Source organism: Fusarium vanettenii (genome assembly GCF_000151355.1).
Source record: "Fusarium vanettenii 77-13-4 chromosome 5 genomic scaffold NECHAsca_5_chr5_3_0, whole genome shotgun sequence".
NCBI lineage: Eukaryota > Fungi > Ascomycota > Sordariomycetes > Hypocreales > Nectriaceae > Fusarium > Fusarium vanettenii.
The window spans coordinates 1,064,083-1,087,374 of NW_003315878.1; the positions used below are offsets into that span (position 1 = coordinate 1,064,083).

Sequence of the window (23,292 nt, forward strand, 5' to 3'; positions counted from 1 at the left end):
TGTCACCCTCCTGCGGCTCTTACAGGTGTAGAGGTTAGAATGGGGATGCAGCTGGTGTTCCTCCCACACAGCCCGCCAACCAGCCAGCCAACCAGCCAGCCAACCCGTTGCTCCTACTGATGTAGTTGCCCCTTTTGGGTTGGAGAATACGCGCCTTGGGCGCTTAGGACGCTGTACCTAGACATCTTGTGTCTTTTCGCGCGGTTCAAGCCGGAAGCTGGAATTCACTTGTGGCGTTGCATGTCTCTGCAGCCCGGGGCCCAGGTTTTCGTCATGCCGGCGCCTATGCCTGCCTGGCCTTTGCCAATCTCACCCACAGGAAATCATGACAGGAATCAAATCATAAGTGACATGTATAGTAACCAAGAGGCAAGGATCCCATCCACCCTCATCCTTGCCGCCGGCATTATCAGGTGCCGCTTCTGTAAGTCTGCATGTCGGGATAGCCTCAGCTGAAAGGACGAGGGGTGATACACACCGTCCATTATTAAATTACAAAGTTAATGGGTTTATCGCGTTGTAAAGCATGCGCTCCAATGTCAATGTTGTGTTTAAGAAAAAACCTGTATTCTTTGTTCCTGTGCCCAACACTCCATGTCTTTGCGAATGATTAACTAGGTACCCAAACAGCAGAGTGCCTGACTCAACAAGGGAAAAGAAGTCGTCGTAAATCATATAGTAGTAGAAAATACTCGCCCAAACCGCTGGCCTCCCCTTTTCTGTCTTCAACAATTGTATCCAAGCACGCCAGGTAGTAAGTAGGGTATATCATCCATCGTATATCTATCCATCCATATCATCAAAGCAGTAATCAAACCATCATTCAGCCTACGCGGCCACCCAGTTCTCGAACCAAACCAAAAACCCCAAGAAGAAAAGAAGAAGGAAAAAGAACTCGCCCTTGCTGGAAGATAGCGTTTAGCCCAAATCCAGTCGCTCGTTGTCGACCGACACCCTGTTGACCTTGCAACCCGTACAACGGTTGTGGTTGCATTCGAAGCAGCAGCCTGTTGTTCTGCTCGTATAGTTGTGGTATTGACTACAGTTGCACTGGTTGTTGAGGTTAGCTAGTTTCTATTTATGCGGCGAGGACAGGTCAAGACTCACGCAAACCCACATGTATTGAGTTGGGGTGCTCTTCTTGGCCTCCTCGGCAGTTGGAGTAGAGCTATTCGGGGACCTCAGGCCCGTGTTGGAAGTGGAAGACTGTGGTGGCGAGTCCGGCTCGGTCTCACGAGTTGGGCTGGCCTCGTTGTCCTTTGGATCTTCGTGCTTCCACTCGGAGATGCGCTTCAAGGGCTGATTGCGGCCACAGAAGTGATCATCGATGTGGTCACATCGCTTGGCCCATGCATTCTCGGCCTCGGTGATTTCAATGATCTCGACGCAGAAGCCGCACCAGAACTTGACATCGCAATGTCGTCCTTTCCGGCAGCAGTCGAGCTTCTCCTCGATCGCGGTCGAGTCCAAGATGGAGTGCTCCTTGGTAAGATGATTCCGGAAACTCTCGCGGCGGTGGCAGACCTTTCCGCACACCTCTGTCGAATTTGGCTTGGGATGGTCACAGTTCCACGTCTCGAGCTGGTAGTGTTGGATGCTTTCGTGTCTCTTCCAGTCATTCTTGCTGCCGAAAACCTTTCGACAGTTGGGGAACGTGCAACCGTACGGCTTAGAGTGCCTCTTAAGATGCTTCCTAAGGGTGCGTGTTAGTATCTAGATGCTGGATGGTCCAGGATGGCCGGTACTTACTTGAGCTCGCACTGCCTGGAGAACGTCTTTGGGCACTCTGGACATTGATGCATTTGATTCTGGCCCTTGCCGACGGCCGTATCTTCTTTTGAGGAATCATCCTTGGATCCAGCAGAGCCGTCTTTGACTTTGAGGTAGTTCTCGATCCAGTCTTTGGGAATCCTGTCCAGGACAGCCTTCACCGATTCCCGGCTTGGACTGGACGAGTCCTTTGAAGCTTGACCTCGTGGGGTTGACGTTGCAGCAGGGGTGTCATCTGCATCTGTCATCCTGATATCAGGTTGCTCGGGCTCTTGGTCTTCGGTATTCGAGCTTTGTGTGCCAGACACCCCGATATCCGATTGATTATCCCGGAATGTGTCTTCCATGGTCGTCGATGGAGCGGTCCCCTGTGGTTCAGATCCAAAAGCACTTTGACTACTTCCAGAAAGGTTCCGTTCACTGGGATTTGTGGATTCCCATCCAGTTGGGGAGAGGGAAATCCCGGTGTTCGAGGCCGTCCCGTTCAAGTAGCCTGGAGCAATGCAATACCCATCGCCTTCTTGGACAGGGGGGAGGTTCGATGAGTCTCGATCGAAGGAGTTTGCAGTCGAGATCCGGGGCAAGGACTGGTTGTTGGTCTGAAGCTGCGAGGCCCGACGCCTCGATTCTTCATTATACGGGTCGCGGAAAGCGGATGGCATGATGATTTCAGACGAGGGAGGGAGAGCGAACTGAGAGCCTTGGCTCGGCATGTAATCCATAGCAGATCCTCCCACGCCTTGGAGATCTTGCGATGGAGGTGGAGAGCTGGCCTGTTTAAGCAATAGTTGAGAGGATGAGATGGGGGGACTTGAACATACCGATAAACATACTCGCCGAGGTCATCATCAGCGCGGTACTGTTTTCCGTGGATGCGTGAGAGGTGGCACCGAAAATTATCTGCCCTCGGCCAGAGCTTGATCTTCTTCTTGGCGCAGCCATCAAGAGTACACACGAAAACACGACCGGCTACTGAGCGATCCCCATGGACGGTCCTCTTGTGTCTGTCGAGGTCGTTCCGAGAGGTGAAACCTTTGTCGCGCGAGCATCCATGGACATCGCAGTGGAAGGGTAGGGTATGCTTCAACACATGCTTTCTAATAAACGTGAGCCAGGCATTTTCTCATATCGAGAGTTGCCAGACATACCTCAACTCGGACCTAGTCCGACATTGTTTGGAGCATGTCGGACACGGGTGAAGCCGCTCTCCCTTGACTGGGGCTGTGGCAATGCTCGCAGGGGGGCGAGAGCGGTTCCATGGGAAGTGAGAATCATCGACTGCAGATTGGGTCTGAAGCTGGAGGGATTGTAGATTCCTCCCAACAAGCTGGGCCTCAGCGTTGGACTCGGGGTCGGGATCCTCGCCGCCATAATTGGAGATATTGGCATTGCTCTGGGTCAGACCGCTTCCATAGGTGGAATCTGGCAAGGTTTCACACTCGGATAGGGGGGGCTTATTCCGATAGCTCTGGCCAGGGAACTCGAAAGTGGAAGCGCCAAGGATTTGCTGGTGAGTTTGGCTATCGTTGGGAGGACCAGAGAAATCCAGAGGGTTCCAGGGACCATTACCCCAGTTCCAGTGAGGGGGTACTCCGGCCTGAGGTCTTGACTGAGGAAAGTGACTCAATATTGAGCTTTGTTGGGGCGCCTGGGAGGAGTTGTTGACACCTCTGCCCCGGCCCAGAGAAGGGTTGTAGTTGTTCATGGTAAAGATATTGTCCAGGGAAGCCCGGTATAGTTACAGGTGAGGAAGAGTATGGCTGTCCTGGTGTTGATCTCGTACTGTATACCGAGAAACAGTGGCCTTCATGGGCGAGGGAGGTTGCTAATATGAATGCGAGGTTGTAACAATGTTGGTAGGAACGAGGAAGCAAGAGTCGGTCAACTACTCATGCCTCGAGGTCAGCGTCTGGCTGGGACGTTGTCCGAGTTCAACCGGCCATCCCACAAGGGGTAAGGAGTAGGAGTAGGGGTAAGAAGAGGACTGAAGGGCATCAGAGGTGTTGTTTGAGGGACTGTTCGTTGGCTGTGCAAGGTATGGATTGGGGACTGAGAAGAAGAATGGATGGAGATGCAACAAAACAAAGGGCCGCAAGATGCAAAGACTGGACTGGGAAAGGGGTGTAGATGGTTTTCTGTATAGTAGTGTGAAGGGATATCATCTAGTCTCAAAGGCTCACGATGTTGCAAACAAACAAGCCAAGTGGTACGCAGGGTTTCCAAAAATTCAAGAATCAACAGAAAAAAGCATACAGGTAGCCCAAGACCGGAGGAGCGGGATCGCAGAGCCTCATCAGGTGCGGGGGTTGGTCTCGGGGAGGGATCCAGGTTCGACGACTAAGTGTGATGACGAGCGCTGTGCTGTGCTGTGCTGTGCTGTGCTATGCTAAGCTGTATAGACGGTTTGATGGTATAAGCTGTATGCTGAATGCTAGGCTGTCTGATGAGATGCAATAATGGCGCTTGAAGGCTGAGAGTCGAAAGGCGTCGAGTCAAGGTTCGCGGAGCGAGTATGAGGTCAGGGAGTTGAAGCTTCGCGTCACGGGCTACCTAAGCAAGGTACCTTGTTGGAAGCCAGTGAGAGATGACAAGAATGAACGAGGCAGGAAGTGGCGGACGAGCAAGCGGCAGAGGGTGAAAGAAAAGGAGAAAAAAAGGGGGGAGGGAGGGACAAGGACTCGATCCCAAGCAGCGATGAATCAGGTCCAAGATGAATGAGAATTGTTGGGCTCCATCCATGCACGACAGACAGTTGATGTTTCTTTGAGGGAGAATGGTTTTACGCTGGGCCGCCTCACTTTTGGAGGCGTTGCACCAAATCACGAAGCGTGTGTGGCCAATCAGGAGGCTAGTTTCAACCCAGGACGTTGTAAGGCAACCGCAAGGCAGAGAAGGACCATGGAAGCCTTTTTGCGAACCACGAGGATGCGGCTCAAACCATGAAAAATGCGGATTAGAGGGGAATCCATCACCGCATTTCATCCATCCATTTATTCATTTGATGAGTTGCTCGCACACTCGTGCATTTACTCCTCTTCAATTCCTCGTCCTCATTTGAGAAATCTCACGATGCTTGGGCGCAATGTGCAATCTTGGCACACCCATGAGCCACCACCACCACCACCAACTCAGTAATTCTCTCTCCAGAGCCCAAACCTCCGACGAGGCTCATCACAGCTGCGCCACCCATCCATCTTTTCCATCCACAGAATGCGACCCATTCCAACACAATTGTGGGAATTTCTCATCCCATCGTCTGTTGGAAATTCCGACCATGCACGAGGTCAAACTAACCTCCCTCCGCAACTGCGTACCTGGGCAGGTCATCATCTCCAGTCAGGAATCACCATCTTGCCGGCATCTGTCGCGGCAGCCCTCTGATTGGGCCTTTCTCTTCCCGTCTCTCATTGGCAACGTCTTATTGTCTTCTACCAGACTTCAAGTGCCCAGTGGCATCGACAACTGCATCATGCGTGTCTCTGATGGCCCTAATGTCATGCCATGGATGCGTATGCCATCTCACCTTGACAAAAGACATGGCATCTGGGTTGTTGTCTCTTCTCCCACCTGAACAAACCACGCTAACGGACACCTGCTTCTCTTAACCTCTCTTCATGTTCTTTTCTCTTTCCCCATCGACGCCTCCGACAAGCCTGAGTGGGATGCCTGCATCGGCTCCGTTCGTTAGCCAAACTTTTTCTGCATCCTCCCGTGGACTCATTCTTTGGAGACCGCCCCTGAGCCAACCTGGCTTTGTCTCGATATGGAGCATCTGTCGATCGCGCATGCATGTTCTTGTGCATGTCGAGTCGCGAACCGCACATGATTCCAGTGATTCATTTGCAGGAGATACCTACGCGTCAGTGTCATTGGACGTTTCTTGACAAACTGCTTGTGGTTTGCCTCATCGACATGAGCCCCAGTGGGAATACCCTTGAAGTCAAGGCCAAACATTCATCCCCAAGCACCATGCGGCTGGACATCCCTCATGCTCGTAAACACAGTACAGCACCCCAGCTGTCAGCTACCACACTCGACGCCATCGACAATCTCTATCAAACTGCCACAAACGACACTGTGTGACCTGAGCATCGAGTCCTTGGCCCCTCCTCCCCACGTTTCCCCCGGATATCTGCGTTCGTCCACCTGCAACATGCTCCTTTTAGAAGGACGTGGCTGGGAACGTGGCGACGAGAACTTCTACACTTGGAAAGTGATCTCATCGGACCAGAATACCGCATGTGCCACCAAAATTCCTTGCATGAGATGCTGGGTCAGCTCGGAGACTGTTGGATCTGTAACCATGCCGCCCCTCGCTGGTCGTTCAACGTGTGGGCGACAGCCACAGGAACCAGCAACTACCAGGACATACATGTCTTCAGAGAGATGGCTCTTGACGTCAAGGCAGACTTGCCACGGCTATAAAGGTCTCGAGTCCTGCCTCGTCAGACTCTTCTTGCTCATCCTCTTCAAGACAGAGTTTCTTCAATTCGCAACCGTACTACACTCTACGCTCTAGATTCAACCCTACCGCCATCTTCCATCGCTACATGCAAGGCTTTGAAGCACAATCAACCATCGTAGGCGACCAATACTCCCATACACAACTCCATCTGACCTCGATAACTCAGATACTCACCATCCAATCCCCTCGCACAATCCCCTTAACCACCCAACATGTGTGACTGGGAAGAGTTCTTGTTCCTATGCAACCATTCTACACTACGCCTCAAATCCTACTGCCACTTTGCTCGCAACGACCCGAATCATCAATGCTTCGGTGTCAAGGTTCTCCGGAACTCGTGGCGGCAGTGTGTGCCTTGCGATGACTGCGCAGCTGCGTGGCAGACCGTGGAAATGCAGGGGCAGCACAACTACCAGGGTGGCCAGCATATGCCCAGTCAGGGCTCTCAGCAGTCAAGTTCTTGAACATGTACATCACTTTGGTATTGGCGGTGGGAGGGAGGACCAGTGACCATGCTCTGAGCTGGTCTAGCTAAGGGGGGAGGCTATATCTGGGAGGTTGGCCGTTTACGGTTCATCGTGTGTTAGTTTATATATATGTACGTAGTTAAATCATTTCGGGGCTTGCTCTAGACCCGGCACATATGCGAGCCGTGCAGGCCCGTGAACCGGGTCGTCGAGGACCTCGTGCGGTTACACATCAACGATAGCTAGAAATCTTGCCACGGGGGTTTTCCCAATTGCAAACACGTAAGAACTGCACCATGTGGAACGGACCTGTCAGGTCTGGAGGATGTGTGTCCCCTGTTGTGCTTCGGCTCCCAAACATGGAGTCATCATCGGTGCCCAGAGGAGCCAGGAGCGCGGTGGTTGGCCCGCGGGAGGAGAGACCTGCGGCCCGGCCTGTGCTACGATGCCGGCATGAGAGAGGGATAGGAACCGTGTGGGAAACGGGTTTGCATTCAGCCTTTGAAAGGGGAAACGTCTGTGGTGCGTCCTCATCTGGGGTGTGACCTGGAGATGGGGGTTCCAAGCACAGACCGTGGGTTCCCAAGATGTTGTTTCGTATCAACATGATGGACCCCGTCGTCGTATGATGTCGAGTCCCAGTAAAAAAGCAATAGTACAAGTTGATAGATCCATACTAAAACAAGCATTGTAACTTTCCGTCAGCTCATATATCCCCTGGCCACCACACGGCGAGCAACAACGAGATCGAATATGCTCCAGGTGGCCTCACACTCCACAAGGCTCACAGCAGCGGAGAAATAAATCAGACGAGCTAGGTGACTGCACTGCACACGAGGCACCAAAAGGAAGGGGGGTCGGGCTCAAGTTTGGGAAAATCTACAGCTTGACTTGGACGCTCGGAGGCAACTCGGCTAGTCAATCCATGTTTGTGGCACCCTCCACGACGCCGACGACGTTGTACCGCTTGGAGAAGAACGTGACCCAGTCGTTGAGGACGCCCTTTTCCTTATCATCCAGATCCTGCCAGTCTGCCCGCGCGTCCTCGGGCTTGGTCGAGGTCTTTCCCAGCGCCCTCGAGGCGTCCTTGCCAGCAAAGACTAGAGTAGCAGTGTTGGTCAATTCGGATCATGTTGACTCATGGGATACGCAGAGAATTACCGTTGTATGATCCTCCTGGTTGGTAGGCCTTGTTGCCCGTGACATCGTAGACCTTGCCCTAATTCATTGCAGATGGTTCAGCCGTGTTCCTTGGAGAGGACGAGTTGTACGGTGCATGCGTCTTGACATACCTTGATGGCCACGTAGCACTTGCCTCCATCTCTACCTGTCATAGAATTAGCTCAAGTTCAAAATTTGCAGAAGGTTCAATGAGGTTTGGAGACTCCTCATCATGGCGGGGGACATGGCCATACCGTCAGCTGCAGCAAGCTCCTCCGGAGAGATAGGGTCGTCCTTGGGGGGATCCAAGTTCACGGGGGTCTTTGGCTCGAACTTTCCAGACATGGTGACGAGTGTAGAGAATGGACAAGATGATTGAGTGAATGGGTTGTGAGTGAGGACAAGAAGAGACAGAGAGTGTGAGAGCTTTAAAGATTCCGTCATATGCCATCGTTTGGGCTTTGCTTCCCCCAGGCCCCCACCAAAAGGATCCCTAACTACAGGGCTCCCCTCCCGCCTTCCAAGGTTCAAAGAGCCTCGGCCACAGCCTAACAGCGTCCGTTAGTGCTTGCCTGATTGGAAACGCACGGGCCAGCATTCGCCGAGGTTGGCCCGTGCGTAGCCGTCATGGCCAGATGGGATCCATTAGACGACTTGCAGCTTTTCATGGGGTTTACGACATCACCAAAAACCTCGCCCCTCATCATACGTGGGATTGCCCCCCGACCATCGTCTGTCCATTGCTTCCCATAGCAGGCCAGCCATGTCGGTCTCGGCCGTCGCCTCGCTGAGGCCCCTTCGTGGGAGATGCCTGCAGCATGCGACTTCGGGTCTGCTCTCCGTCCACCTCCGGTCGCGCTCCGTCAACCTCAGCTTCCGCGCCGTCATCCCGCTCCGGCCGGACCAACGCCGATTCCAGGCCAACGGCCCGAAGGCCAATGCTTCCGCCGATCGCTCGGACAAGGAGCTCGAGGCCAAGAGGAATCAGCTGCCCAAGAAGAGCCAACCGCCTCAGCCTCAGATCACCTTTCGCCAATTCGCCGGCCGTGCCCTTGGTGCTGGTCTGCGCAGTCTGGTCGTGGCCATGAGCCCGACTGGTATCAAGACAGCCTTTCGCCAGAGTCCCGGAGCTACAACGCTGGGATTGTTCATGTAAGTGACTTGTATGCCCCCATCCTTATGCGCCACTGACGGGAAATAAAGACTCGGCGTCGTCTCCGTCATCGCCGGCTACACTGTCTACCTCTACTTTACCTACTTCTACCATTACCAATTCACGAGATACCCCAAGCCCATCGCCAACTCCCTGCGACGCGCCCTGTACTATACCAACATTAGCCCCGATGCCGAGCTCGCTCTCAAATACTACAAGCGCGCCATGGAGCAGTGCGCCGAGCATGGCCTGGATCCCTTCTCGGACGAGGTTCTCGGCATTCGTCTGCAGACTGCCCACTGGCTCCAGCTCATCACAAACTATACCGGATCTCTGCAGGTTTTAGAGGGCGTTTTGGCCGACTGCAACAAGTGGATTAGTGTAATGGAGCACTCTGTTAAGGATGGCCGAGTCAGCGATGAGGGCAGACTCCTCAAGGCACCATCGGAGACCACTGATGCCGCTGAGGCCTCTGTCGCCGCTAATAATGCTACCCCTACTACTGAATCAGAGAACAAGGACGAAGACTTTGTGCCGGAGAGCCTCTGGCATAAGCGTCAACGACTGCTCACCAAGACTGTTGGAATCGCTATCAAGCTCGGAGAGCTCTACGCCGACGAACATGTCCTCGAACCCGACAACTCGCAAAAGCACCTCATCTGGGCCGTCGAGACCGCCCTCAAGGAGTACCGCCGCCGCAAGGACGACGGCGTGAAGCCTGGTGAGGGCGACTGGCTCAACCCGGAACAGATGGGCGGTGCCATGGAGTCCTTGGGCCGCGACTACGAGCGCAAGTCCCAGTTCCACCTCGCTATCCCCCTCTTCTTCCAGGCCCTTCGCCTCTGCGAGGTCCCCTGCCACCGCGCCGTCATCATGAACAACCTAGCCGCTAGCTTCGCCCAGCACCCCATCTTCGTCCCCATCAGCGCCGGCGAGACGTCGGATGTGATCAAGGAGCTGCACGACCCGGCCATGCCTGCCACCAGGAAGGATTGCCTCGAGGCCGCTCAAAACTGGGCCAAGAATGCATACGTCCATGCCAAGGATGTTCAGAGCAGCGAGCGTACACCCGAGTGTGATGAGGCTTGTGCCGTCGCCCTCTGCAACTGGGGCGACGTTGCTGCTATGCTAGGCAACCATGACCTAGCTCGCAAGAAGTACAATCAGTGTATTGACATGGCGACCAAGCTTGACTATCCTCAAGCCGCCAAGCAGGCTCGTTCTGGGCTGGCCAAGCTGACCTCAAAATAAGACCAATGTGTGCGTGTATAAAAGGGGCACCGTCTCACTTGTATTGGATATATCAATTGGGGGTGGATGAGACAGGAACTAACGCCATGAATGTAATGGGCAAAACCAATGTAAAATAGAAAGAGTTGCACAATTGCATCATATCCAACTCAATGTCGAACTTCACAGCTTATATAGAACAAACGTGAGGCTATACTGCAGCTCAAGTGTTGATATCATGAATACATTGTCTGCATAGCAGTTCTAGAGACAAATGCCAGCTTTCTGCTGGTCAATCCTAGGCTCCCAGCCATTCTCTACTGCTTTCTTGAATACCATAACAATCCCAGACCTAAGCTCCTTGCAAATGATGAATCCCTTTCCATACCGATGCGCCCGACTCCGTGATGCCATTCCCATCCTGTCCGAACCCGGGTCCCAGTTTCAACGTCTACGCCATCTTCTGCCTCTTTGGTTCAGCCCCATTCACTGTAGAAGCGCCTGTTGATCCACTGCCGTTCGCAGGGAGATCAGCCAAAGGAGGTCTTCCGTCAGCAGGCGCCGGTCTTTTGATGGTTGGTGGTCGGTACGATCCTCGGTTAGCCAGGGGACTACCCGAGCCACCTGGTGCACCAATTCGCCGAGCATGATCTAGCGAGGGGTTCACGACATTTCCCCGGGAGCTCTGAGAGCTCGGCATGGATGGGCGCACAGGGGTGAAGCTGCTGGTGTTGGAATGTGGCGCACGGCTCGCCTGGCTGCTAGATGGGGCAACATGCTGACCGTTCCTCGCGACAGGCTTAGATGAGTTGTGGTCGATACCAGGAGTCTTTCGAATGGACGGGCTTTCTGCTTTGGGATTGAAGGCTTGTTGGCCATGAGGCACCGCAAGGCGAGCATTAGTCGATCCTTGCAGCGAAGACTCGGGGAGCTGGTTGACGGCCTTGGCAGAGAAGAACCCTACAGTTTCGGGCATGTTTTGAGGCGCATTTGGCGGTGGCCGAGGGTTTCCGTTCTGGTTTGGAGTTGTGCGACCACTAACTCCAGGCTGGGGACGATTTGAAAATCCGGCTGGACCTCCGTTCGAGGGGTCTGGGCGTTGGTGCCCTTGGTTTGGCGTCTGCGGTGGGCGGCTCGCGGGTCCAGTAGAAATCGACCTGTTAGGTTGCTGCTGGATTCGTTGAGGCGCATTGTTTGACGTCGAATTTGACGTCGAGTTCGATGTCGAGTTCGATGTTGAACCCTGGCCCAAGATCGATGTGGCCAACATGATTTCGTCCGGGTGCCCATCTTCTGGCACGCAGAAGTCGGCCTCGTCGAGCTCTACAGATATTCAGCCTCGATTTCCTCAAATCCATCCGAGGACAGTATACCTCCGAGATAATCATCAAATGACTCCGACATGGGGAGCGCGGGCTCGGTCTTGACGATTGTCGTCGTAGGAGCCGCAGGGGGGGGAGGCGCCACGGGCTCAATCTTTGGAACGTCGCGCTTGATAAAGTCTGAGTGACGATGAAGATTGTCTTGGTCAAACTTCTTGACCGGCTCAGCCTTCACTCTGGTGACTTGCTTCACATAGTCCTTGTCGTAGATGCAGTTACCCAGGACGTTGCCAAAGCTTCTCAGGGCGCGCTTCAGTCCATCGGTTGTACCCTCCTTCTTAGCCTTTTCAAAGGCCATCGCCTTTCCCTTTGCATTTTCAATCGATCCGTATCCGATGTCTTCGTGGTATGTGCCATCTCGTAGAGTAACTCGCACAATGACAGACAGACCGATGCTGACACGCTGCGTCTGGGGGTTCTCGTCGGCGAAATCGACCTGAATATTTTGGATCGAGGATGACCATCCGTTGAAGCCAAATACCTCGTTTGCCAACGTGATGCACTTTTCGGCGGTGAGGTAGTGGACCTTGGTGCCACCAGGACCTGCACGAGCAGAGATGTATTCTGGACCAAGCTGCTTATCAAGCTTCGCAGCAATGGTAGCAATGTCCTTTGCGGCCCATTCTGAAACTCGCTGACGCGGCTCCTCGAAGGGATTCGTCACGGTCGTGTGTTGATCGCCCGGACTGGAAGCCTAGTTAGTTGGAGAGTCAAAGGGGAACGTGACACGTCCAGCGACGTACGCAGGCATGGTGAATGCTTCAGCACTTGACGCAGTTTATTTCGACATGAAGAAGGAGAAGAAAGCAAGTCAAGCAGGTTTGGAATCAAAGACCAAAAACTGAGGCCCAGGCAGAGACGGGGATGTAGCGTAGCTGATGAAGCTTCACCAGTTGAGGCGGGCTTGATATTGATTGATGACGACGCGTTCACGGCCAGGCAGTCGCGCGTTTAGTGCGAGATGACGGGAGAGCACGTGACTCGGAGCAGGCAGCGACCCACTCTCTTTTCAGACCGGATCGTCGGGAGCCCCCGCGCTTGCCCCACCTGTTTCTCGATCTCTTTGTTAGAGACGCCCTTGACGCTTTGGCTTGGGTTGTAAGTGGAATAGCATTAGGAGGGTCTAGAATGATTGGATTACCCTCATCACGCGGCCATATCTTGTGACTTTTGAACAGTATTGGGGATGGCAGATGCCTTGGTATGCTACCATGAGCAAGAGACCTACAGCTATGGAAAGACACTTAGCGACAAAACTTGAACAAACACTTACAAGACAAGTACGCTTATGAGCATTTCGCAATGTTCTAGAAACATACTGTTTCGTATCAAACCGGACGAATGATACCTCAAATGCCAGGCTCAAAAATCGATCATGTAGATTGCCGGAGTTTGAGTCACGGCAACATCGCGCATGACCGTCTCCATATGGCCGTTTCAACGATCGCCGATCTCTACAAACAGCCCCATATGTCTTTTCAGAGTCTAGAGCGGTGAAGACAGTTGGGTAGCGATCCTCGTTTGCCCATTGTTTAGGCTTAAAAGTTCATTTATAGGTGAAAATTTGCTGTGACTACAGATGCGGACTCGGCCTCGATGGCAGCAGCATCAATATGGTCTACACTATGCAGTTATCAATCACGATCTACAGTAAGCAGCCGAGAGGAAACTTGAAATGTCAGCCAAACTCTTTGTATTACCGCAAGTTATTATATATGTTTATAAATCAAGTTTACAGTTAACTCGCAATTTGGTAGTTGTGAAGGTATGGCCATACTGCACGGGGGGTGCTAACAAGCAACTAAAGGGTGAGACTATTGCGTTACTTCCATCAGATGGGACCATTTCCTGTGTCGGCACTTGGATGATACGGATCAAGGCACAAGACCAACAACGCGGTCTCCCTAGGTAGTTATTGGAGGGACATAAAATATCCGTGCAAGGCAAATCTCCGGACGTCACATCAAAGGATTGTCACTCGACCATAGTCACAGGCAACGTAACACGATGACGCGGAAGTAAGCCAATTATCCAAGTTGATTGCCAAAGCTGTCAATTATCTCACGCTCATGAGCAAAGTTTAACCCGCTTCAGGCGAGCTACAGTCTGCCACAATCGTCGCTTGATAAGATCACCTAGGCGATGGCCAGGTAAACTAAAGCAAGTCTACATACAGGAATACGCGGTCTGTCCGCGCTGTCAAGATTGGTAGAATAAAAGAAAATCCCAGCACTGATCCCTGCTATACGCGAGTGAAGGAGGAGAGGGATGTCAAAAAATGCACGCAAAAAAACGCCACCAAACCCTGCCGTGACGAAAAGGGATGCCTCAAGTCTATGCCAGCCCCATGATGCCTAAAGAAAGTCGTCGTAAAGATGCGGTCGTAATATGTGCAATGATGACTCGTCCGGTGCGCCGCGATATGCAATCATGATTTCGGTCTGTTGGGCAAAGAGCTGCCCTACCAAGGTCCAACCCGAACAGGCGCTCCGTACGTACCAGACATAAGCTGGTTGAGGATGGAATTGGGGTCAGAGGCACCAGCCGGTCCGGAACTCGTGCTGGGGTCCAACCAGCCAACACTGGTAGTCATGGCACTGATGGCGTAGGCAAGCCGGCCGCCAGATTGCTCGTTGTGTCGTGACAAAATCTGATCCCATCCTCCGCTGTGCAAGTTGATGCCTCCAGCCCTCTTGCCCGCCTCGTTAATAACAAGAGCCCAGGCCTTAGAGATCTCCTCGTATGCGTTTTCCTTGTGGTGTCGATATGTTTGGGGTTCCCAGTCAGGGAGCTTGTGGATAATGTTGGTGGCCTCGTTCAAGAACTCGAGCGACTTTGTGGGCTGAGTCTCGTTTGGTGGCAGAAACTGGGGAGTGAAGTCGGAGAGTGCGTCAATCAAGGCCACAAGAGGCTCTTTGACTCGGTAGTAGGTGTATTCGGGACTCGTCTCGCCATAGGGAACTGCGTTACTCAGTTTCTCCATATAACCCTGCAAAACCACAACGACCGACGAAACGGACGGGCGAGGGGCTCCAGTTTCAACTTCATGGCCAATGTCGGGATGCCTTTCGCATATCCTCTCCAGGACAGTCCTCAACTGGGCAGTATCGAGAGTCTCAAGGAGTCGAGGGAGAGCAAGGGGTCGACCAATAACTTCGTTGGCACGGATCTTTTTCGAAGGGCGGGCGAGAGGTCGGGAAGAGATAGTGGGCGAACTTCGAGGAGACATGGTCTCATCACCATCTTCGTCGGCTTTTCGCTTTCGGGTGGCCATGTTGTGAAAGGGTGATACTGGGGTGAGGTTAGTGGCAAAGAAGAACAAGGGGTAAACAACACCAAGGGAGATGCAGCGAAAGGGATGAAAAGAACAACTCACAGGATCGCTGGGGAGAGAGATGATGGTTTTCGTGCTGATGAGGGAAAACCGGAGGTTGGGGCGAGAGCAAGACGTTCATAGTGAATAGAGCTGTTGTTCACCGAACAGTACTCGACCAGCAAGTTCGGCGTTGACCGACGAGGGAATAAACCACAGAAGACAACAGGAATCACGCTAGTCGAGCGTTTCTAGAGATAAAGGTGGTTTGATGGTGACGAATATGTTTGTTTGTAGGTAGGTCGTCGATTGCTGAGGCGGCAGCAGGAATCTCACAAAGTGGAGAGTTTCGTCGAAAGGCAAAAGTTACTGTCGGCGGCGATAATCAGGGGTCCAGCAAGGCGAATCAAAGGTCAAAGGAAATGATGCCGAGGGCCGGTATATGTTCTTGAGAGGTGTCGAGCTCGGGCTCGCAGAGATTGAAGTCGAGGCGAGAGAGGACGATCGGGGGGTTGATGGCGTGAAGGAGGGTTTTGTGAGGTTGTGAGGTGGAGGAAGATGAAGGACCCGCGGACGGGGATTGGAGTCGGGGTTGGGTTGGGCTTTGAGGGAGTTCCCAGGCTGTTTTTGGTTCCGTTGTCTGGGGCTAGCGTTTTTTCCGCCTGGGCTGGCCTGGGCTGGGCTTGGGTCACGGGCGCCTCATTCGCTAATAAGGGCCTGCCCGTCCTGGTTGGTGTCCTGGACCACAGGTTGAGGCCCACAGGCCACCAGTGAGAAGCTGGCAAGCCAGCCAGGCAAGGTGCCTAGGCTGCCCGGGGCATCGCTAGCCGCACGTGACAACTCGGCGCCGTTCAGAGCGGCCATGGCGTCGTACGGAGCCGCTACAGTGGGAGAGTGGGTGATTAGTGGGGGTTAACCTTGTCGAGGTATCATCCAGGCGGACTCTTTTTCATGCGTCGGAGCATTCAATTACATCTCTGCCATGACTCTCTTCCTCAACAACAACCAAGATGGGTTCTCCCCTCCCTGACAAAGCACCTGTCAGAGTCGCGGAAGCATACCGCCTCGTAAGCCACCTCGCACACGTGTCAGCGGAATGGCTGGCGGGTCTCTCGGCCTGCCGGTCCCGGCTGTCATTTGCTGGCGCCGCAGTGCAAATTACGGAGGCACGCACCCTGAGGAGCTGAGGGAGCAGCTGGGCCCGGGCCGCTCGACGGGGTCGGGGTCCTTGCCCAATTCGTACCCCGTCCGGCGGTCTTTCCGGCCGGCGACGGTCTCGGCGTCCTGCATCTGCACTCTTTTGTCGGCGCCGAAACAGCAATTTTTTTTTAGGCGGCATCCGGCGGACCTACTCCTATACTCGGAGGGTTTCTTTCTCTGTTCTCAAAAGTGCTTTGCGACAATTTATTACTAGGGCCTTCTGAGCCACGCCAGATGTGACGAAAGTGCATCTGGGCTGGTGGCCACCATCGAAAGCTCCGGGTCAAGATGGGCCAATCCACGGGCGTCTCTCCTTGGTCACCCGCATGTCCAAGGAACCGACGATGTGGCTAGCAACGCCCATTCAATGCAACGACGTAAGCGCTGGCCATTGAGAGCTAGGCCAAACACTTGGGCGGTCACGAAGAGCTGGGCCTTTTTCCATTCAATCCCAGCTTCTTTTTTTGCCTTGAAGAAATCGCCTCCGAAATACGCAGTTCTTTCAGCCAAAATCGTCTACTTGCAGAGGCGTCAGTCTTTGACAGCTACTCTTCAATTTCCGCCCTCGACGCCAAGACTCTCCTGGCGTGAACCTTTGAGCCTAGGAAACCACCACGTTTTATCGTATGCAATGTTACGTTGTACCTTGGGTTGGGAGTCAAAGCACAGAGAATTTCCAGGGGCATCCCTCATTTAGACACGTGCGGTGAATTGAATCATGGGCAATTCCCTGTTTGTTCATTGTCAAGTTTCAGACGGTCGATCCAGCTGCCACCTTGTCGCAGGTAGAGATGCCTCACATCCCTGCTCTACAGAGTAATTGTCCCGACATTCTGACTCATCGCCAAGGAATCAAGAATATGCGTTGGCAATTCAGCATCTGCAAGTCGTCAGCGAATTTTCTCTCCTGAGTCCATCAACGTCTTTTTAGTTCCAGGAGGTTGGTATGTGATGTGTCTTCAATATCCGACATCTCATAAAACGGCATTTGCATGCCCCGCACCCGGAGGAATTGCAGGGGTCTAGCCTCCGGAGGATGGACCCACCTTTGCCGATAGGCTCTTTTCTTATCTTATCGCGGGAGAAAGACAGGAAATTTTCCTGCGCCTCGACGCTCGTGTTGCTTCGTCCAGATCAACTAGTCCAATCAGCACAAAATGGCGACAAAAGAGAAGAAGGAGAAAAAGTCCAAGTCCAAGGCCGAGAAGCCTGCAAAGGCCGCCAAGGCGGAAAAGACTACCGAGGTCGAAAAGACCGAATCGACCCAAGATGTCGACATGGCCGACACCGAGCCCACGTCCTCTTCGAAGCGCAAGATCGACATCGAGGAGATCGAGGTCGACGTGACCGCCCCCGAGCCGCCGTCCAAGCGCGCCCGCCGTGCGCTCAAGAAGGGCAAGGCCCTCCCTGCGAAGCAAGATAGCGACGATGAGAGAAAGGGCGACAAGGAAGGCAAGGACAAGAAGGATGCAACCCGGTCAGAGCATGGCGTCTGGATTGGCAACCTGCCCTTCTACCTCACGTCTGTCGATCTGCGCAAGTGGCTCGTGGATAACTCTGGAGAGGTCATCTCTGATGAGATGATTACCCGAGTCAAGCTTCCGACCACCAAAGAGCCCGGCCGTGACAAGAACGCCAAGCCCACCAACAAGGGTTTCGCCTACGTCGACTTTACAGACATCGGCCCCAAGGTCGCCGCGATTGCGCTCTCCGAGACAGAAATTGGCGGACGAAAGCTCCTCATCAAGGACGCCAAGTCCTTCGAGGGCCGCCCCAAGAAGGAGCCCGAGGCTGCTGCCGATGAAGACACCCCCGAGGGCAAGGCGCAGGCCGCCAAGGAGCAGAAGAAGGAGGTCAACGCCAGCCGCAAGATTTTCGTGGGCAACATGGGCTTCAAGACAACCGACGACGACCTGCGCAGGAACTTTGAAAAGTGCGGCGAGATCGAATGGGTCAAGGTGGCTACCTTTGAGGACACGGGCAAGTGTAAGGGCTTTGGCTGGGTAAAGTTCAGCGAGCCCGAGGCTGCGGCGTGGGCTGTCAAGGGCTTCGTCAAGATCAAGGAGGAGGTTGAAACAGAGGAGGACTTCAAGGACGATGAAGACAGGGACGAGGACCGAAAGAAGCAGTACAAGATGCGCAAGTGGTGGGTCAACAGGATGCTGGGCCGCGAACTCAAGATCGAGCTGGCCGAGGACGACCAGGCGCGGTACAAGAAGCGGTTCGGCAAGGACAGAAAGGCGAACGATAACAACAGCAACCCTCGTGGCCGACCTCCGCCCAGGAGGTACGACCAGGCAGACAGCGAGGCCAAGAGCGAGGGTGGAGTGAAGCCCCTCAAGGAGGCCGAGGACATTAATGTCGCTAGGTTGACAGGCGCAGTGGTGAAGCACACAGGCACCAAGATGACTTTTGACTAGAGAAGCCAGTGGGAGGGAGGGGTCCCAATTCACGAGTTCAAGATACCCCAGTTTCAAGTCCACCATCCGATGCATGAGTGAATGAATTGAGATCACATGCGATACGAGTCTGTGGGGTCGTCTTTGGAATCACGGCCGTTGCTCCACTGCCCGACTCCGGGTGGCCGGAGGTCCGGTGCGGATCCGACTTCCCCGCATTCTGTTCCGTCATAGTCATTTTAGGATATAACATCATCATACCTATAGAGCATTTGATTGACTTCTCCAGCTCCGTTTCATATCGCAAGTCATCATGTATGAATCTCAGGTCACGTTTGTCATGGACACTATCTGTCCTTGGTATGAGCTCACCCATTGTCGCACTCTTAGCTCATCACTGACTCTGTCTCAGGACATATCTCGCAAAGAAGAGGCATGAAACTCACATATATAATCAATACATAGTCATCTAACTCTTCTTCAGACTCGATCACGCCCTCGGCCAAGTCCGTTCCTCGTCATCATCCGCCATCTCTTTCACCCTCCATTTCTCCCCCTTCCAGCCAAGCCCCAATCGCGAGGCCACAATCCCAGATCGTGCCGCACATGCCCTCCACCACCAGCACAATGACAACGCAGCCGCTCAGCAGCTCTTTCAGGCACACATGCTCTCCCTGGCTGAACCGCTAAACATCCCCCTTGGCTTCACAGGGCCGACGGGTAACTCCTTTCCCGCTCACCGGGTCATCCAGCAGGTTCAGGAGGCCTACGGCACAGACATTGCAAATAAGCTTGTGGATGCAGTTTTTAGACTGTATTTTGCTGAGGTGAGACATCCTGGTGAGGATGAGATGTTGATCGAGGCTTGTGTTGAAGCTGGAGTGGATGAGAAGGAGGCCAAGAGTCTCGTGGAGGACAAGGAGAAAGGGGAGAGAGACACTAAAGAGAAGATTAGAAGTATAGGGATGGATATTGATTCGGTGCCGACTGTGATTATAGAAGGGCGTAGGAGGGACTTGACTCTGACAGGGCTTAAAGAAGTCGCCGACTATGTCAAGGCATTCGGGACCATCACCAAGGAGAGCACTTAGCAGAGACTTCAAATCAGGCAAGAGTCATGAGTGAGAATAAGTTAACATATACATTTCTCGTTTCTTGGAAAGAATGTCGTTACGTAAATACATGAAGGGATAAAAAAAGGACATGATCAGTCATATCTCATTACAAGTCATAGCCACTCTCTCCAAGACGTCCATCTCATAGCCAGCGAAGCAACACTGCTCATGATCGGCTAAACATCAGAGGTACCAGCACACTCCGACTTTCCAGCCCTCTTCGGTCTTCCATGACCATGCCGGGGCCAAAGGCGGTGCCCAGATCCCGGCCGGCCAGGAGACGGCACGCATTGGCCTCGCCTACTCGCGGCGGCTTCTTGCCGTGGCAGAACTCGCGGCTGAGTTTTGTCAAGACGGCAGCCTTGGCCTTTTGCAGGGCGCTCGTCCGCGCGACGGCGTCCTCGGCGAGTAGCCGATGCGCCTCCTCCTTTTCAATGTTGCGCTGGACGGGAGAGATTCCCTCGTCTGGATCTGTGGCGGCGCTCCGCCTCTTAGAAGGGTCGTAGGTGGTGGGCTGGAGGAGGACAGGTTGGGGATCTGAGGTGAGGATGGGAGCTGTGATGTTGGGGACGGGAGTAGAGGGCCGGAAGTCATCTTCTTCCAGTGATGGACGAAGTCTAGGTTTAGATAGCTTGTTGCGACCTGAGGGAGAGGGCATTTCAGGGGCATCGTCATCTTCACTGCGATGCTTTCTTCTGCGGCGACGGGACCGCTTCTTTCTGAGTTTCGTGCTGAAGCTCACTTCTGATTCTGTAGGTGGCACTTGAAGAGGAGCAATGAACTCGTCTTCGAGGGGCAGCTCTTCAATGACATCCCTCTCCAGGTCGTCAAAGGGGAAACCACCGAGGTCCATATCCAATAGCTCGCGGCTGGCAGCAGCCACTGCGGCACTGGGACTTGGTAGATGCTCAGAGCTAGGGCTTGTGACAAGACTGCACTCTGATGGAGTAGCCAAGCTGCTGCTACGAGACCAGGCATCATCGGTATCAATAGGCGCCAGGACGTCATCCCAGTTACCATTGTCGGCGAGGACGACACTCTCAAAGTCAAACTCCTTGACTGTTGGACGATGAGAGTTGATGAGGGTGCTCAACTGAGGCGCATTCATAGTAGCATTCCGAATTTGAAGGTAGCGCAACTTGGGGAAGTGAATAGGTCCTCTTGCTGGGGGAGTAGGTAGTGGTGACATTGGGGATGTGACTTCGTGGAAGAGCTTCCTTGAGGCGCGAGGAGGTGCAAACAAGGGGTCAGCGGCCAGTGCAACTGGGCAAGGTCCCTTGCGGCCAATCCACTTAAAGGCAAACTTCTCAAGGTTGGGGGCAAAGGTGCGGATGTACTCGTCGATGATCTTGAGGTGATCACGACCAGGGGAAGGTCCGTAAAAGTCCCAGGAGTCAACAGAGATGGAGAGCTTGCGAATCTGTCTCCAGCGACGACCAGCTGAAGGAACAGTTCCAAAACCGTTGAGATGACGGAGGTAGTTGAAGGCGGCGGGGTGAAGAGAGGAGAGTGAGAGCTTGTTCAACTTGGTCAAGGGGGCACGCTCAAGTGAGATACGCAAGCTGATGAGAGCATAGTCGACAATATCGCGGCGGTATCGCTCTCTTGGGTCTTGTCCGGGACATCGGATAGTGAGATGGCGCATGTTGGTCAAGTTGCGCATGGCATTGATGAAGCTGGGTACATTGGTGGCGGCGTGGAAGAGAGGAGGGTACTGTTGGGTGAGGATATCGCCAAGCTCAGCGTTGGCGTACTTGGGTCGGGACAGGACAGATCCCATGCTCGTGTGAGGCGTGTAGAGAAAGCATATCTCATTACCAGAAACAGGATGAATGAGAGGAGGGAGGAATGTGGCGTCTGAGTGAGGTAGGTAGAAGGTGAGATGCTCGATGTGATGGCCGATACGAGCGAGGGCGGCAACGCGGGCAGGTCTGGTAAAGGTCGAAGCTGAGAAGGAGACGTGGACACGAGTGAAGAGACGCTTGGTGACGAGGTTGCAGCAGGCAGATGAAGCCTGGCGGACAGCACAGATGTCCTCGGTTGAGAGGTTAGGGAGAAGGGAGTCCTTGATGTGATCGCTCCTCAAGAGGGCGAGGAAGAGCTGTTCTGTTGATGAAGACATGTTGATAGCATGTCGTGGGGGAAGAAGGCTCTAATGTTGATGTCGGTTGGCAATGATATGTTGTTGTTGTCGTATGTTGTCCCAGTGTTTACGTATCGATCCTCGTCTTGGGAATTGCCGGAGATGAGTATGATAATGATGTAGAATGGTGTGATATCAAGTTGAAGAGCCGAACAGGCACAAGATGATTTGAGGCTTGACTCTTAATATGTAGACGTACGTCCTTTATCCGTTGCCAGCTCTCAATTGAGCAGGACGAACAGGAAGGTAGTCGTCGCAAGAGACTCGATGAGATGATTGTCAAGTATAGAAGCAATGTAGCAGTGTCAAAGAAGTTGAAAGCAAAGTGTCTTGAGTTGTAAAATGCTACATCAAAGAGAGAAAGGGTCCGGCTCACGAGCGCCGGGTCCGGGCGGCCGAGATATATCACCTCATGTCCCTTTCTCAGATCAGCCTCGCCTTTTTCCCCTTTAGACCTGCAAGATCCAAGAGGAGGGGCGAGCGAACCGAGGGGAATGGAGAAAAATTGGGATTTCCCACCAGCCATGGACTGCTCTAGTGCCGAAGCCCTCCTGCATTGGTGCCATCGCGAGAGGACCGCCTTCGCCGGGCGACGACTGGTCCGCGGTGACTCAGGCTGCAAAGATGCATGTCGCGGGACCCCGGCAGCAGATGCGGCTTGGTGGAGCACGAGGATCCCGTCGAGGTTCGAGCTTCAAGGTTGAGGACATCGCGTTGGAGGGCTGACCGACCGCGCGCTGCGCTCGGATACTGATTGGCCAGCTCACCGTGGTGCCTCGCGATGGCTTCTCCATGGAAGAAAGCATGGCGGTGTACTCGAGGGATACCCGCAGACCCCGTCTCTTCGCTGCAGTCGAGTCTCGTGGCATGGTGATTGATGGCCACTCGGAAGACCTTCTGCAGGCTCTTTTCCTGCAGAACCCACGTCACCACGCTGTCCTCTTGCCTCCTGCCGCAGAGTCTGCTCCGTCCTCGGTCAGGCCTCCCGGATCATCACCAAGTATCTCACAAGTATCTTTCGGATGTTTATCGATGGATCTAGGTTGCAGCGCTTCCCCGAGTGTGGGGCCGTCACCCACCCGCGCCTTGGAAACATGCATATGGCATCTAACCAATCATTTCCGTGTCCAACGACGCGACAGACGCGTTGTTTCAACCGAGTTTGTCGCGCTGTGATAGGCTCATTCGTCTACTGTAGACTTCCAACCGCGATAGACGAGTTTACGTCCAAAGCGGGAATCGAGTCCTCTTGCGGGACGGGACGAAACGAAACAAACCGAGACGAAGAGAGGGGATGCTACGCTCATTCTTCTAGGCTAGGAGAAACTTCTGTTCTCGTTTTGGAATCTGTCAGGTCCCGATGCTGCTGAATCTGGGACTGTCAAGTAGACACTTGGCTCCATACGACATGAGCTCCCTCCCATCGAAACCAAGCCCATGGTCGATCAAGCGCAAATCATGCTCGTTCGCCTCGCAATCTAGATGCAAAATGCG

The 23,292-nt window shown here is 53.7% G+C and overlaps 8 protein-coding genes across 8 annotated transcripts; 3 read left to right on the plus strand and 5 right to left on the minus strand.

Moving 5' to 3' along the window:
- Positions 1-1,074: 1,074 nt before the first annotated feature.
- Positions 1,075-3,475, minus strand: NECHADRAFT_41232 (uncharacterized protein; the record flags this gene model as incomplete). Its single annotated transcript, XM_003051172.1, has 4 exons — positions 1,075-1,693; positions 1,750-2,538; positions 2,592-2,867; positions 2,919-3,475. 4 exons carry the CDS (start codon positions 3,473-3,475, stop codon positions 1,075-1,077), a joined length of 2,241 nt encoding a protein of 746 aa, XP_003051218.1.
- A 3,869-nt stretch (positions 3,476-7,344) lies between these two features.
- Positions 7,345-8,251, minus strand: NECHADRAFT_102660 (uncharacterized protein). Its single transcript, XM_003051173.1, has 4 exons — positions 8,118-8,251; positions 7,995-8,029; positions 7,864-7,921; positions 7,345-7,802 (listed from the first exon to the last, which is right to left on the minus strand). Exons 1-4 carry the CDS (start codon positions 8,206-8,208, stop codon positions 7,621-7,623), a joined length of 366 nt encoding a protein of 121 aa, XP_003051219.1. The 5' UTR covers positions 8,209-8,251; the 3' UTR covers positions 7,345-7,620.
- A 321-nt stretch (positions 8,252-8,572) lies between these two features.
- NECHADRAFT_61211 (uncharacterized protein) lies at positions 8,573-10,431 on the plus strand. The gene is made up of 2 exons (XM_003050785.1): positions 8,573-9,015; positions 9,067-10,431. The coding sequence occupies exons 1-2, from the start codon at positions 8,627-8,629 to the stop codon at positions 10,265-10,267; spliced, it is 1,590 nt and encodes a 529-aa protein (XP_003050831.1). The 5' UTR covers positions 8,573-8,626; the 3' UTR covers positions 10,268-10,431.
- Positions 10,432-10,697: 266 nt separating this feature from the next.
- Positions 10,698-12,379, minus strand: NECHADRAFT_100571 (uncharacterized protein; the record flags this gene model as incomplete). The annotated part of the gene is made up of 3 exons (XM_003051174.1): positions 10,698-11,569; positions 11,620-12,314; positions 12,372-12,379. 3 exons carry the CDS (start codon positions 12,377-12,379, stop codon positions 10,698-10,700), a joined length of 1,575 nt encoding a protein of 524 aa, XP_003051220.1.
- A 1,262-nt stretch (positions 12,380-13,641) lies between these two features.
- On the minus strand, positions 13,642-15,481 carry NECHADRAFT_100572 (uncharacterized protein). The gene is made up of 3 exons (XM_003051175.1): positions 15,005-15,481; positions 14,128-14,919; positions 13,642-13,982 (listed from the first exon to the last, which is right to left on the minus strand). The coding sequence occupies exons 1-3, from the start codon at positions 15,081-15,083 to the stop codon at positions 13,963-13,965; spliced, it is 891 nt and encodes a 296-aa protein (XP_003051221.1). The 5' UTR covers positions 15,084-15,481; the 3' UTR covers positions 13,642-13,962.
- Positions 15,482-17,418: 1,937 nt separating this feature from the next.
- NECHADRAFT_40832 (uncharacterized protein) lies at positions 17,419-18,561 on the plus strand (the record flags this gene model as incomplete). Its single annotated transcript, XM_003050786.1, has 1 exon — positions 17,419-18,561. One exon carries the CDS (start codon positions 17,419-17,421, stop codon positions 18,559-18,561), a length of 1,143 nt encoding a protein of 380 aa, XP_003050832.1.
- A 464-nt stretch (positions 18,562-19,025) lies between these two features.
- NECHADRAFT_40695 (uncharacterized protein) lies at positions 19,026-19,631 on the plus strand (the record flags this gene model as incomplete). Its single annotated transcript, XM_003050787.1, has 1 exon — positions 19,026-19,631. A coding segment is annotated over one exon (606 nt), but the record flags the coding sequence as incomplete, so codon positions are not given.
- A 190-nt stretch (positions 19,632-19,821) lies between these two features.
- Positions 19,822-21,777, minus strand: NECHADRAFT_80484 (uncharacterized protein; the record flags this gene model as incomplete). Its single annotated transcript, XM_003051176.1, has 1 exon — positions 19,822-21,777. One exon carries the CDS (start codon positions 21,775-21,777, stop codon positions 19,822-19,824), a length of 1,956 nt encoding a protein of 651 aa, XP_003051222.1.
- Positions 21,778-23,292: the final 1,515 nt, after the last annotated feature.